General features: G+C 41.4%; 1 protein-coding gene across 1 annotated transcript in view; it reads right to left on the bottom strand.

The window, feature by feature from the left end:
- Positions 1-114: 114 nt before the first annotated feature.
- The window catches only part of LOC6541456 (semaphorin-1A), a 126,361-nt gene continuing 110,136 nt past the window's right edge, over positions 115-16,339 (bottom strand). Inside the window, 13 exon segments of the mRNA XM_001969186.3 lie at positions 115-6,033; positions 6,497-6,569; positions 8,768-8,821; positions 8,879-9,149; positions 9,255-9,462; positions 10,380-10,508; positions 10,577-10,719; positions 11,335-11,446; positions 11,509-11,652; positions 11,727-11,809; positions 15,540-15,685; positions 16,016-16,096; positions 16,176-16,297. Coding sequence (XP_001969222.2) covers positions 5,174-6,033; positions 6,497-6,569; positions 8,768-8,821; positions 8,879-9,149; positions 9,255-9,462; positions 10,380-10,508; positions 10,577-10,719; positions 11,335-11,446; positions 11,509-11,652; positions 11,727-11,809; positions 15,540-15,685; positions 16,016-16,096; positions 16,176-16,297 — 2,426 coding nt within the window. The 3' untranslated portion in view covers positions 115-5,173.

Here is a 16,339-nt window from a genome sequence, read left to right as displayed (position 1 = left end):
TAAGTGCTATATAAAATATAACTGGGATCCAACTTCTTCATATGCCAGAATTCTGACTACTCCGAAGGTATTTATCTGAAAAGTTTTTCAACAGGAATAAAACGCATTGGGGAGTTCGTAATATAATATTCTCTATATTTTCATTTTTATTAATCATTTTAGATTCCATTCCCTCCGTTTTGTTTTTTAAGTTTCATTTCAATTTCTTCTTTTGCTTCGGCTTGTTCAGTATGTATCTATAATAATGTGTTATAATTAAGAATCGTCATTTCATCTAAATATTTCAGTTATAATAATACAATATAATAATCATTAATAATATGCGGTTTTCATTAATCGATTTCTCTTTTTCGCCATGCATGTTCAACTTTTGTGTGGCTTGCTTCAGAATGTATTCCGATCCGTTTGGTTTGTGTGGAATTAATTGTCTCGGACCAAATCTTTGAGCTCGTGTCGTTTTCATCAGCTTCAGTTTGATTATTTCGCGTCTAAGAGCGACTATCTCTTATGTCTCGCAGCTTACTGTACGTTCAAGTATGGAAATCAGAGTTCTAGGAAAGCTAAAAGCAAGTGTATGCATATATACTTGAGTCTATATATGTATATACGTGTTTATATATATTCATTCTAGGTATTTTAATCTCGATTATGCTGTGGCAGTGGCCCAAATTAAACAAGAAGCCTCTTAATTCAAATCCAAATACAAACTTAAAGGTAATGCGTGAAATTACGTATTTTCTTTAGCAGCTTCCCTACGATTTCAACAAACCCTCGTGCGCTGAGAAGTAAATGCAGAAGTTCCTTCTAGATACATAGATGCACAATTGAACCTGGCTTGACATTGATTGGTAATGGATTTGCCTGCGTTTTGTGCTAGGAACTTCTTAACAAATTTTCGACTGATGAAACTGAAAATTGTAACGAATTGCTCCGCTTCTATTTGTCGCAAATCGTTTACCCAAAAATGCACGTTAATTAATTTGTTACTGAATCAAGGTTATTCACTGATTTGTTTCTAGCTTTTGTTTCTTTTGTGTTTTTCTTGTATATTTTGTAGCTCAGTCTTTTTACTAACAATTTGTTGTTGTTCATGTTGTTGTCTTATATAGCTTCTTCATGCTGTAGATTCTCGATTTGCGGTGCCGCTCTGATTTATGATACTGCACATACCGCATTCATGAATAATTAAGTGTTGTGTATTAGTTTCTGAATCCAAAACTTGACGAATTCCTAATGGGAGTTGTGTGGAGTAGATTTCTATGGAGGAATTAGAAGATAGGGCTACCGAACCGTTTCACACGTACCGTTAGCGATCTTCGGATTTGCTTGAGAAGATCTGGGGCTCTTATCGGTGCAACCTATCAGCGGACTTAAACCGGGATCGGGACGGGAATTCAATTCATACAGTTTAGTTCGCATTTGAGTTCTTTCATTTAAATGGCTTGCTGTTAGCTCTATAGTTGCTTGGAAGTACCGTTTTGTGTCTAACTTTCGTAACTTATTTGGTTAAATATTTGTTATTCGCTTTGGGCTTTCATTTAGTTTGTTACTCATTACGTTCTTGCGCTACATTTTCAACAATTTAATTTATCCTTACGTATTTGTAATCGCTAAAGAATGGATAACATACTCGTGGCTCGTATGCTTCGATAATACCTAACCGATAAGCATCTCTTTGGGATTGTGTGTGGATGTGGGTGTTGGAAGGAAATCAAGTGTTTCGATTAAGTTAGGGGTCGGATCTGGTTTTGCTTGAATGAAGGAGTATTTATTTGGTTGGTGAAGTATTTACAAAGATTGGCATAATAGTATTCATATGGGTAATGCATACGTTAGGCTTGTTGCGTTATAAAATCTTAACATAATTATATAAATTGAATTCATGAACTCGCTTTACTTTGCTGCATTGATGGCCTTTAAGTAAGTAAAATGCATCGATTACGTGTCAGTGTGTGTTGTTCGTCTTTATTCTATTTGCATAGAGAGCTGGCTACTTAGAGATTAAAAAACCAAACGGAACCGGATATAGTACAGAGTTATTACGCTTACTCTAAATCCGCTCAGTAATCTGATTTTCTTTATCTGTAATAGTTCGCTCGATTTCACAAAACATAATAATACAGTTCATAATAATCAAGTTTGTGGTAAATGCCTTAAACTATTTAGTAGGTATTTGTAATGTAATGCCTGCTCGTAATAATATCTATCATGTAATCATTAATATATTTTTTGTTTCATATATATTTATATTTATTTTATGTAAGAAGCACTTGAATATATATCGTTTTTAATGGAAAATGAAAACTTGGGTGTGTGGTGTCATGGATTCATGTTTTCATTTTCATTTTCATTTTCGTTTTTATTTGTTTTTTTTTTGTTCTTTTTTGTTTGGGTTCCTGCTTTCTGCTCTAGCTTTTAAATGTTGCTTGTTCTTTATAGTTTAATAAGTTGCTAATTAGCAAATATGAATGCGCTTCTACCATTTGTAGGTAATAATTGTTTTTGTCTTATTCGGAGAAAGTTAAAAATCGTTTTCGTTTAGCTTATAATTATCTTTAAAGTATCTGCAACGACGTCTAGTGATCATCATCATCGTCAACCCCAATTTCTGATGTTCTAAAAAAGTGTCTGAGTTGGCTTATTTCACAAATGTTTGCCTTTCGCTGAAAGTTTTAAGAAATTTATATATATGTTTTTATTTTGTGTTTTTGCGCTTGAATTTGCCATTTCCTTACTGAGTGTTTTTAATAAAATACTTTGCTTAAATCAGTTATTCTTCTTGTTTATTACTTCTTTTTTTTGTTATTTTTCGTGGATTTTTTAATTTAAAAGCATTTCTAGAGAATCTCTCTTCTAAAGTATCTAATAAGTGTATGTATATGGGTCATCTATATTATGTATAAGTATATATTTACGGATTCTCTGATCTTGTTACTGTTGTTGCTGGTTTATGTGTGTAGGCATGATTTACTGTAAAACCTTTCAATTGCAGCCTGGCTTCAAATTACAATTACATGTTAAATTTGCCTTGTATATTGAATAATCGGTAATCGGCAATCAGTTTGCTTGTATATATGTAAATGGTAAAGTGTATAAAAGTTAATGATCTGATTCAATTAATACTTGTATGCAATTGTATAAGTAGTTGATGTAGATCTAGAATTAGTTCAAAACTCTAGTGTATTCCTAAGTTTTACCATGAGCTGCTACTCTATGTGTCTGAATCTCATTTATATTTTTCATATATTTTCTCAAGTGTTTTTATTGCTTTCAAAGTACTCGACACTATTTCTTGTAAGAAAACGAAGATAATACAAAAGGGGTATAATTGAATAACTAAATATTTAGAAACTGTAACAATTGTTGTGACATTGTTTGTTTAGCGGTTTAAATGGCTTTAAATAATATTTACAAATAAAACTAATTAAAAACTAGCACAAACAACTTTAAAACGAAATTTGAAAATCACTCGTGTCTTTGGCTGTCTAAATGTAATCGTAATGATTTTACTTGGTTTCTATGCATTTTTTCTATCCACTGTTGATGATTTTTCTTCGGTTGTATACATTTTGTCAAAAAGTAAAATTGCATATAAAAAGCATTAAATTGCAGCTGCATAAAGTATATATTAATCAATATATACGCTTACGTTTCCGTGTGGATTTACTTTTTAACTCTACTGCTTTTTATGGGTCTTGTTGTTTATACATTTGCTTTGATTTAGATATTTCTACGCTTTTTTACTCGTTTTGCAACGCAATTTCCAAGTTTGATCGGATGATTTTAATGTTTCTCATACAAAATATTGAGTATCAATTAGCTTATCCTATTTCTAATATACTTTAATATGAGAACAACATTAGCAATGCCCCTAGTGAAAATATTTTCAAAAGTTTTGTTCTGCCCTCTGTCCAGTCTATATTACAAACCCTATGTGGCTAGGCTAAAGTTCAGTTTTAATGCTTTCACTAAATTTTGATCGATCACTTCACATGAAATTTGTGTATCCCTCTTCATGCATATATGTATGTATATATGTATATATTTATATATATATTCGAATATATACAAAGATAGCGAGTTGTGTTCTCGGTGCAGAACTATTCTGAATCAATGCAAACAATAACAACTAAACTCAAAGTGGGCACAAACCCAATTATGGCACATATCGCACATACTGCAGATCGCACTGTACAGATCGGTTGCATAATGCACATAATGCACTGTACATAATTTACACGTTCCTAGTCTGAGTCTGAGTCTGAAGAAGTACTGTAGCTTGAGGCTCTGCAAATGAAATTGACAATGGAAAATGCACTCGATGGATTCGATTTCGTTGGGAGCGCTGCATCGCGTTTGGCAGTTACAGTTCCAGATCCAGTTCGGAATGAATCCCGAATGCAATCCCCTTATGTTTCCCCGATCTCTGACGGCTTAAGACTAATTTGTTTGCCTCCTACTATTTCGGTAACTTATTTCATTTGTATAAATCAGTAATAAGCGTTTCGTTTTGTTTTGTTTTGTTTTATCTTTGTTCGTAACCATTTGTTATGACGTTCTAATTTTATCTATTTTAAATTTCTCTGGGTTAAATGCAAAAAATCGTGTATATCAAGTATACTCTATTCGAATAAGGTTTGCTTAGAGTACGTTACGTCTTTCCCATTCTAGGTTTCATATTTACATCTGTTGCCCTTGCTCTAATCGTAATTAACAATATCATTGTGTAGCTCTAATTTAGCGCAGCCGATCCTTGTGAACCGTCTTTGAAATCTATTGGTATATATAGAGTCATATATACGTATGTTATGTTATGCTTGTGTATACTTAGCAGATCGGGGAGTATGTATAAAGGCTATATATCTATAAACTTCGTGTATAACTTCTCTGGCTTTTGTGTGTAAGTAAACCCCCATCCAGCTTCTAACGCTAATGAATGATTTTCTCGATTGCTACTTTAAGTTTAAGGGAAGGGAGGGGTGTTTCCTATATTTCAGCGCCACGTTGGGAATGAGTTGTGTGCACGAATGAAGGTAGCAGAAACCTACTTTACAACATCTTTAAAAAGGTCAAATTAATTACGCCAGCACAAGGAATCTCTTCCATCTTTGGGCAGACTATATCCCATTCAAATATGCAAAGTGTTTCTGCTCTCCCATTACTGCCTTGCGTGCTAGTACATCTCGTTCTCATCCCAGTCGACCGATTGCAGGACCAGTTTGTCGAGCTCCTTGGAGTCGCCGGAGCTGCTGTTGCGCCTGCGCCGCCTCCGCTGCAGATGAGCCCACTTCCGGTTGAGCTGGGTGGCCACTTGGGGTGCGGCAAACATGGCGGCTGCCGCCGCACTCAACTTGGTGGGCGTTATGGCGCTGCTGCTGCGGTTGCCTGACGAGGCGGTGGGCGTGGCACCGCCTCCGCCTGCGGCTGGACTCATGCTGAACAGCTCCCTGTTGCCAAAGCGGAATCGACGTGGCGGCGGCAGTGGCGGCGAGGCAACCAGGTGCGGAGTGTCGTAGGGCGGCGGCGGTGTGATCATGGCCAGCGATGAGGTGTCCTCCTGGTCATCATCCTCATCGTACTCATCCCCGAAATGGTAGGTGGCGGCATCGGAGTGGCGTTCGTAGAGCTCGTAGGAGGGCGTATCGGCTAGCGGGGATTGCGGTTGAACTGGCGTCACAGGCATGGACTTGGCATATGTCCTGCTGATCACTGGACTCCTGGTGCGTGGCTGGGCTGGCGGCGTGGTCGGGCCGGGGGGCGGAGGCGGACTTGGATGTGGATGCGAATGTGGGTGTGGGTGTGGCTGGGCGTGCGTGGACTGGGCCTGGATGAGCGGCATCGATTTGGTGTTGCATATCAATCAATCACGGTAGATGTAGCTGCAGTTCTTGGGGCTCTCCTGCGGACTGGGACTACTGGAGGGCGGAGCCGGACTGCTGCTGCTGTTGGACATTACGGGCGAGGAGCCGGAGCTGGAGTGCGGCTGCTGTGACTGCTGTTGCTGCTGGGGGCTATTCGAGCGGTGTTGAGTTACTGCAAGAGCCGGAAAGCACACGGATTAGTGAAGATAGCGACACATCGACTTGGCATGGGTGCTTGGGTGCATGTTGCATCGATGCTTGGGACAGGAGGCACATACAGGACGGTGAAATGAATATCTGGATACAACACTGAATCTGCTGCAACATGCACACACACACACACACATCGTTAGACTACTAGTACACGTATTAAATAATACATATATCAAGGTGGGGAAGGGAAAAATACAGCACACAAATGATGAAACAACGTGTTGTAATAGAACTGTCCAACCCACTTGGGTCTCGAATCACGGATCGATCAGATCTCCATACAGATGGGAAAAAAGCCTGGCGACATATGTATAGTATAGTACTTTCAAAGTGGGTGTCTGTGTGGGTGTGGGTGTGTTTGGGTTCTGTGGGCCAGTCAAGTACTAACTCTAACTTAATGGAACTCAGGATTTTGGACTTACCAATGCCATGACGGGGCGGCTGTCTTCTTGCGCGACCAAGACTTCTGTTACGTGTGTTTGTGTTGTTTACAGCCTATGGGGTTGGAGTGTTATCAATTTCTCATCTCTTATAGTCAGAAGATATGTTTTTGGAAAAGTTACACATGTCATGGTTGAAGAAAATCGAACACAAGAAAATATAATTTGCTAATTTGCTTGAATCTAAGGAAAACGTTCGCAATCAGTTTTTGCTCTCAAATGTTGCAAGGCAATGCCAATTTCAATTTGTATGTCAAAGTGTGGCTCTATGAACCGAGAAATAAAGATCTATTAGTGTACCGTTTTATTTTGGATTTCTGGTGGGTTAATGCAATAACTTCCAATTAATCAATCAATCGGCTCTGAAGATTTTAGTGGGCAAGCAATAAGGGAAATAATACGTTTAGCATATACCATATATAGAAACGAAAGCAAAAGAGTACACGTATCATGGTGGGTGGGTAGTAGTTTTATTATTATCGGGTTAAATATCAAATGTTGTCTAGGATGCACACACGCACTTCCTATTGTTTCAAATATCTCTGAAGTATTTTGGTGTAATCAATGGCGTCTATTGAACTGCGAGTTTGGCGCCCATGCAGAGGAGTTCAAGTGGTTCGGGGGGTTCAGGCTGGGTGGGATTTTGGTACTGGAATGTGGGTACAGCGGATGGCGCCGTGTCCAACCAGACAACACACACACACTCTCAATCACACAGAGGTCAAACAAAGGTCGAAGGAAGCGCTGGCGATTTGCGAAGCGAGTTGGGCGCGGGATGGCTGACTGGGCTGGACTGGACTGGCCTGATTGAGCGATTGAGCGATTGAGCTACTGATTGATCGATAACCTTCTTAGCCATTCGAAAATGTGTAGTGTGGAACAAAAAGAGAGGTTGAGTGAAGAGAGTAGGAGATAGCAAACAACAAAGCTTCTGCAACAGTGCCTAAATATCTAGCGAAAATAGAAATAAAATTGCAATGGTGCTCAAAACTTGAAATTGAATTATGCAAAGTGTGAGCGAAATCGGGGAGATTTTGAAAATTACTTTTTGCCTATGGAATTTCGGGTTAGCTCGTTGCGAAGTGAGCTTCCGTATTGCAGCTTTTGAGCAAAATATTTTCCAGATTAATAATGACAGCAAACGAAAACCCGCCAAAGAAACGTGAAACCATAAAGGACAGAAAGAAATAAAATAAATCAAAATCAAACTGAAACAAATAAACTAAAATGGCTTTAGTTATAAATAAGTATTTACCATATTTTGGGTAATTAGTCCCTGACTGGTTTCAGCCGCCCCACTCCCGTCTCAAAGGTAAACCTAATGTAAAAAGGGGAAGAAGAATAGAGAAAAGATAGAGATAGATTTTTGGTTTTTGGTTTGCGGTTTTTTGTGGTCTTCTTGTGTTGTTAGAATGCAAAAGTTAGTATCGATAGAAAGAGTTTCTCTTTGAGCTGAAGTAGTGAGTGAGTAGTAGGAATGTAGCTGTACAAATGCTTAGATAGAGATAGGGGTACAACAAAGCCCTGCAGAGATCCAATCCCACGTATCTGAGCGATTGGTGTATTTCCAGCCTTGGGACAGAACCCGAAAGTATAAGCTTTGTTTATGGAATGAAGATGGTGAATGAACATGCTGTTGATCGTGAGTGATGGAAATCGGGGTTAAATTATGAAGGCGTTATAATATACAAGGGAAACGGAGTTTATTACTCATTTTAGACGGTGATATTATGCCAGACACCCCCACAAATGTTCTATCCGGTGTTCTTATATAAGTTTAAATAGTGAGTATTAGTTTAAATAATAGATAAGCATGCAGAGGTACGAGTAAAAGAAAAAGAAAAAGACCACAACAACATTAACTACGATGTTAGCAATATGAGTCGATTTGGTAATGATATGTGACAGTGATGCGACTTGGTGCTATATACTTGGTAACACACACATAGAGGGAGTGAGGGCAAGGCACTCGCACACACTCGAACACAAAACACACAGATAGTAAAGGTGAGGCTAAGAAATACACCAATCGACGATTGTGTGAGGAGAGTTCAATCAAATACAAGCGCAGCACAGGACTCTCGATGGGCGAGCAAGTTAGTTAACTATAGTAATGTCAATAAATGTCGAACAACATCGAAAAGAGCGCAATGGATACGGTTAGAGATTAGTTGTAGTACGAGTACGATAGTCGGAAAATAAAAACAAATCGCTCTGCTCTCCCAGAACGCTATAAAAGCTGGCTCAACTCACCTTCTTGACGCTGCGGGTGGTGGAGAAGCCATCGCCGCGCCTGTAATTGTCGCCCTGCGAATGGCAAAAGGAGTTATAAATCGGATACAGAGCGGAGATACCACTACTCACCATCACCTGGTGGGAACGCAGTGTGCCGAAGTTGTCGCGACCGCGGTACGACTGCTGGGTGTTGTAGCCGTCGGGCTGGAACTGGAAGAGGGTCTCCGAGTTGGGACCCTGGTGCATCTGGTGCATCGGGGGCTTGCGCAGCGTGTTCTTCGGCGAGTGCATCTTATTGGGCGGCGGCGGCTGGGGCAGGAGCACCGGCTCCGCGTACGTCACCTCCTCCACCTGGGGCAGCAGCTTGGGCTCCTGCTGGATGCGGCAGGAGGAGGGGAAGCTGGTGGACGAAACAGAGGGTTACTAACCGCTGCCTACTTTTTGGCGCCAGCTTTCTGCAGGCATCACTTCAGGTAATCCTATCTTGTGGCCCTACTACACCCACCTATTGACATTCTGGCGCTGCTCGAAGTACTCGTACTCCGTATCCGGATACGGCAGGTTGTCGTCCTCGTCCTTGTGGCAACGGCGCCCGCAGAAGTAGCCTGTAAAGAAGCCGACCAGCAGCGAGAAGATCGAACCGGCCAGAACGGCCATCACAAGGGTCTCCACCGTGTACTGGGCGTTGATAATATCTGCAGAGATTTGGGGACCTTCGGTTAGTGGATGGTCGGGTATCGGATTCAGTTCGTTTCGCATCGATACAGTGTGCATTAGGCAAGACATTCAACAAACATTCCAAATCACAACAAATATGTAACGATTTTATTGATTTGGTTTGTTGTTATAGTGTGGGTATCGGGTTTTATGGAGGTTGGTCCATTATTGCAACGACATCAATAAACATCCAAACATCGAATTTAGAACGCACGGTAAAGGTAATTGCACGGTAATTGTTCAGAAATCATAATGAAAGAAACAAGAACAATATGAATAGGAACAGTTAGTAATCTTGTACAACGAGAATTCAACTTGGAAAAGATAAATGTATTGTATTAAATCTTGGTAAATAGCTTATTAAGAATATATACACATTGAATGAAGCAAAAGCAGGCAAAATATTAAGTATACTTGTACAAAAGCACTTAAGATTAGTAAGTTCATCGCTTAATAGTATCGCAAAGAAGTTAATTCATGTTAAATTGATTATTATTCAATGGAAATGGCTGTGAAATGGCAGCGAATTCAGTAAGTCATCAAATGATCCTTGTCCCGATGACTTCTTATCAATTACAGCCAAAGCCAATTGCACCCATGTTCAGGGCTTACAAATAAATATAAGCTCGTAAAAAGCAAATTCGCTTTGGCTGAAATGCAAGTGCAAGACACTTGAATGGCATAAAGTGCCAACAAGCCGGCAGTCGGAGTCCGGGGAATCCTGACAAAATGAAAATATGATTTGCCAGGCAGACAACACGGAGTGGAAAACACGGACAAGCAAAGGTCGAAGGTGGCTAGGAGGAGGTGGGCAGGGCAAAGTGACAAGCGGGTACGTGCATAATACAAAAACGAACAAATGCAAAATAAATATGATGGAAAAATATGCTGGAAATGCGTTTAGGTAAATCACCTTCAAAGTTCTTATCAATATTGTCGATGATTTCCTGATCCTTGCTCTGGCGCCGCGAATCCAATAAGTCCATGTCGTTGCGGAAGCCCTTCTGCTCCCCAGCGTTGGCATCCTTCGAATTGATTTTGCCTGCACGACCAGAATGGCGTTAATATCGGCAATCTTGGCCAGTTAGGACTGCAGAACCGGGCACTCACCTGAGGGGCAGGCCGCATGCTGGCCAGTGGCCACATTCTGGTAGAAGTAGTTCTCCTCCAGCCACCGTGGAGCGCCGTGGGAACGGCACTTGCCGGCGATTTTGTCCCAGGCGCAGTACGGATCCTGCAGTGCGACGCACTCGCTGCAAACGGACGTTAAATTGTGGATAAATACGTGCACTCAGAAAAAGTCTACAAGGTAATATGTAAATATGAAGGGCTATAAGGGAGTGACATTCGGGGATCCAACTGGACAGATTTTATATTAGATACGATATACAGATACGAGCTCTGTAGCGCTTTGTACATAGCCGCGAAATTCAAAAGACACAAAGGCGGAAGGGAGATATTTCCCGACCTATTATATTATTTAAATTGCATTCCTAGTTTTCTTACATATGATATTTAATTAATTAATCAGTTTGCTTTATTTTCATACAATTTTTGTATGATATTTTTGCTTAAAGCTAGCTCAAATGTACTTTGCAGAGATTAGATTGTAAGGCATCTGAAGAATTTTAAATTATATTTAATATTGCAATTTATTGATTCAACATTTTATAGCAAGGAAAAAGTGGTACAAAAAACCTTGAGCAGATATATGATATTAGCATTTTCAGTGTAGCCCACGAATATACTGCATATTGAGGCTGTCAAGTGTCTGACAGGCGACACGGGAGTCACGCAGAATGTTACATGATAATAAAAATGCCATTGTCTGCAGTCGGATGAGGGGCAGGGTAGGGTGGGGCACTCACCTGCAGCTGGTGATTTTGTCATTGTGACAACGATGCAATTGTATGGCTACCACTTGGCTGTCCGTCACAATGATTAATTTGCCATCGTCGTAGCTGCCATCTTTGGGTTGATCTGCGGATCGCAAAAAAAGGGTTGATGTCTGCATATTCGTTTTGGCCAAGAGCACTACTCACCGTACTGCATGGTTCTGACTATCTCCAGATTGCGAATGGGCTCACTCTTGGTCAGGACGTCGATCTCCTCGATGACCACGGAGGTGACTTTTTCTGCGGAATCGGCGGACTCGGCGTTCACGGACTTGATAATCTTGCCATGATCTGTTGCAACATTAGATTTATTATTATTGTACCAAGTGCAGAAGCTTGTTATTTAATTTGGTATTGCCACACACCTGTGCCCACAAAAATAACGTCATATGTCTTGCCGCCAGGAGTTTTGATCTGCGCATCTACGGCGATTTGAGTGAAGCGGTATCTGCAAAAGAACGAAAAAGACACGAAATTAATGGGGATGTATATATTAAATGTCGCCCATATTTATTCAGCTTCTTAATTACTTTTCCCATTCGGTTTCATTTGTATCTAATACTTCTTTCATCAGCGACTCTGGTGGTCAGCATCCAAATGGCGGAATGAATGTCAATCCATGTTTTCTTTATTTTGCGACAATGTATTTCGCCAGTTCTCCTGGCAATGTTCATCCTGACAATGGACGTACGTCTGTCATTTCGGTTAGATGTCCATTAATAATGGACGGATGCCAAAATGGTTCTCGCTGTCGCAATGTGAAGGAGTGAGAAGTAGTCTGTGGCTGGTTGGCTGGCAGGACTGGTTAGTCGAGGACTTGAACAAACAACTACCGCTGCAACATGACTGCCAATGCGAGATACATACAAGCGGCAAGGCAACGAGTGCTGCAACAGCAACAAACTGTTTGTGTTTTTATGGAAAAACATATTCAAAACAACAGCACAAGTGGATGAAATAAAAACGAAAACTTCCCCCTGATTTCACCGCAAAAACGATGCCCCGTTGTTGCAACATTTGTGGCCTGGTCCATGTCCATTGTTGCTGTCATGCCTTCTGCCTCGATTTAAATGCAAATGCCCGGCAGCTGGGATGGGCCACCAAATGGGAGCTGGGAGCTGTGCTCCATTGCTTTGCTTTTTTATTGTTAATTAACTAATCTTGTTTTCGGGACTCCGGTTCGGGTGGAGCAACCACTTCCGAATTGCTCAACAATTGTGCAAAAAATCATCGAACAAAGTTTTCATTTCAAAGCAGTTATGTCAAGTGTGGATTTTAGAATAAAAAACCATTTGGCTGTAAGCTCTTTGCCAGCAATTTAATATATTTTGCAGAATTTAACTAAAGTTAGGCTGCAATGCAATGCACAGTTCGGAGTTTGGTTATTATTATAATATTTCTATCGCTATTTGGCAAATAAACTTTATTGTGGAAATGTGGAACATTTGCTCAACAAATTAGAATAGCTTCCTTTTTTGTTTTGAAATTTTCAAATATATGCAATTTTAAAGCTGACGGACTTGAAACTTCAGCATATGCAAAACAAATATGTGAGCAGGAGTAGAGAAAAAATGCTAGCCAGGACCTAAGAACACGTCCTGCTCCGGGTCAAAGTCCAAAGTTCTGGCAATTGAAACTTGCAAAAATGTTGCCAACTTTTTGTATCGCTCCGATGAGTTCAAAGGGCGACGATGACAGCCAACTTGCCAGACAAATGGGCGGTACACAATGGGCGGGAAGTTGCTCCTCATTTGTCCACCTCTCACTCGGAGCAAGTCTCCAACCCGTTTGGGGTGCCAGGTTGCAGTGAAAGCGATAAGAACACGTCGAGGATGTTCCTCAGTGCGATATCTTGGGACAGGAAGATGCAGACGGGATATGGTCAGCCGGCTGGCTGGAATCGGTTGAATATGGGATGCTTCCGGTCTGCGTCAGGAAACAATTTGTAACGGAGCCCGAGCTGGTACATTCAACTTTTGTCGACGTTTCATGAGTACGGCTTTCAACTTGGTGCAAAACTTTCGGCACTATGCAAATTATTGCCTTTTTTCCAGATTTATTTCGGCCACGCCCCCACACCCACACACACACACAGGCAGCGGAAATGTGCTGGCCAAACGAACGGAATTATAATAAATTTATGTTTTGGCCAAATGCCATAAATTCTGCAGAATTTCTGATTTGATTTTGTCATTTGCGTTCAATAAATCCCCAAATTTCCAGCCTATCTTACGAGTATTGGCGACGCCCTCGTTTTGCGGTATTTCGCCCTGGTTTCGACTCGAGAATAATTTATGCGCATTGTTTGTGGCGAATTGGAAAACATGATAAATGAATTTTCCCCACAATATTGACCTGGCTCAAAGGCTAAGCGGCCAGGAGCCGATGGGAATTAAAAGTAATCTTACGTTTCCTGTTGACAGAAAAGCGACATGCTGAATGCGGCTTAAAGTAGTTAAGAACTTGAAAAACTATCTTTTTTCCTTAATGTGTTTTCCAGTTTAACGGCAACAGCCAAACATCTTACCTCTTGTGGATATGGCCAATTAAATGCATTAACCAGATGCGATGATTAGATATTGACTCGTTCCCAATAGACGCCACATCTATGACCCAGTTAATAAATTGATTTATGGACTGAAGATGACGCCTAATGATGCCCCCAAATATGAAATCTCAGTTTAAGGCAGTCGGATTTAAATCAAGATGAAGTCAAAAAGTTGACGTTCTGCCATATGAGAGAACAGCTGAGGCACAAAATGAGAAAAATGCTGAAGTAACTTTTGCGCATTTTTATGGCTTTCAATTGAGTGTCCTGGGGTCTTGATTAAATTCCGATGCACGCCCGCGTCCTGGGGCGGAGCATCCGCTGCTCCAGCCCCCAAAATGCAGTGAGTCAGTTGCAGAAAGTGGCTGCCCCACTCCACCCACTCCACCCACTCCACCCACTTCACCCACTCCACGTGCATTTGTTGTGGTGTGCTCATGTGGCACAGAAAATGTTCAGGGGATGCGGATGTGGAAGGGATGCCAATGCGGATGCGGATGGGAATGGGAATGGGAATGGGGATAGGGATGCGGATGCAGGAGCAGGTCCGCAGCCTGCGTTGTTGCTACGTGTTCCATATTTCATTCTAATTTATTCAGTTGTGCATACATATTTTCGTTACGGGTTGCCTCCTCAGCGCATCCATGCATTTCCTTCTGGCTGGCTCGCTTCGTTTGCTTCAAACTATCGCAAGAGCAACTGCACCTGCCCCACCACCTGGGTTACCATTTGGCCACAGTGGTTCTTGCTGCCCCAAAAATCATTTTGGCCATGGGCCTCCTACTCCATGGAGTAATCTTTGATTTTCGGTTACAAATATGTCAGCAAAACTACCCAAAGTCGGAATAAATGTGGGGCAGCATTGCTCTTCATTTTTATGTGCTGTTCCTTTGGTTTTCATGTGTTTTCCTGTCATCTGTTCACATGTCGCATGCTTAATTTGTGCAAATGCTGCTGAAATTGCCCCACTGTGCGCAGTAACTTCCAGTCGCAAGTGCTGCTCAGTGGCTCGCCTATGATTTAGCCCTCTTTAAAGTTTCACCACTTTGCCAGCACACATCTCGGCGCTTTTCGCCATAATTGTGGCTCAATTACATGGAAAAGTTACCAAATTGAATTTTTAAATTCTCCCTCCGGCCAGAGAGGCGAAATCGCTGGCAAATAATTTATTGCAACCACCCACCCGTTTTCTTTCCGTTTGCAGTTCAGGCTGCTACGGTTTACGGTTATTTGCGCTGACTAAGACCTTATCGAATTTCCATAAACTGAAACAGATGCTGCAACATGGAGGGAATAAACCCATGCGATGGCAAATCTATGGCAGGATATGCTTGTGGAAAGCTAGTAAGTTTGAGCATTCTGTGTGCGACGACAGACCCAACCATGGTACTCATGGATTCAGCAATAGTTTAAGAGTTGGCGAGTGTACATGTGATATGTGTCGTGTACTTTTAAATCAACAACAGCCACGAAACCAGGCGAAGTTGGCCAGTTGGCAGAGTACGGATTTATTTACTACCATTCAGAGTTCTGTCATATCTCTCGCACCGGAAACGGAAGTGACGAAGCAACGAAATAAGGACCACGTGCATATACATATACATATATACATATGTGTGTGTGTACTCACATTGTGCTCGTCCGGACCAAAATCGGTTGACTGAAAAATGCCGGCACATTCTCGTCCATTAGCGAATGTGTTTTGATGAAGTTCAGCGTGGGATCCGGAAGCGCTCTCGAATCGTTGTGACAGGAACCGGGTCGAGGATCGGGCACCTGAAAAAAAGGAGGATACAACACATATTGATGGTAATAGGTGAAGCACACAAATGCAAATTTTGCAACCAACTATAGATTGGTGATAAGTATTGGTAGTTCCAATAAGGCGATTCCCTGGTCCTTATGGCAAATGAAGGCCCCAAATCGATGGCGACATGTGCAGTCATCCGCTGGAAATTGGCAAAGGCATTCGAAAATGCAAATGCAGAATTTGTGCCAAGCGAAGAATACATTTTTACGGCAAACCATAAGTCATAAATTTTGCAGGCAACAGATGTGCCGGAGTGCGGTCACAAGAAATTCGGGATTTGCGTTTGGGACTCTTACCTTGGCGTTGTTAACTGGCAGCCAGTTGGAGTTGATGCCGGTCTGCTCCTTGAACTGACCCTCAAACGTATCGGCAATGTCCTGTGCGGCGAGAAGGCGGGAGCGGGAGCAAAATTAAATTTTCCATTTCAAGAAACAATTCGGTGGCAAGGCAACTCACCTGGAGGGCAAAGGCACAAACCGCCGAGCCGGGAATCGAGTTGCTCGGCGTGTTGAAGACTCCGTAGATCAGTTTCGAGCTCATCGAGCCGTACTGTCCCTCCACCAGATTGCTAGCAGATTCTAAACGCGGCAATTAAATTAAATATTTTTATTTCATCACTT

Source organism: Drosophila erecta, unplaced genomic scaffold (genome assembly GCF_003286155.1).
Source record: "Drosophila erecta strain 14021-0224.00,06,07 unplaced genomic scaffold, DereRS2 tig00000055-arrow-pilon, whole genome shotgun sequence".
Taxonomy (NCBI): Eukaryota; Metazoa; Arthropoda; class Insecta; order Diptera; family Drosophilidae; genus Drosophila; species Drosophila erecta.
The sequence above is the reverse complement of the archived record's forward strand: the minus strand, read 5'-3'. Positions and strand labels throughout refer to the sequence as shown.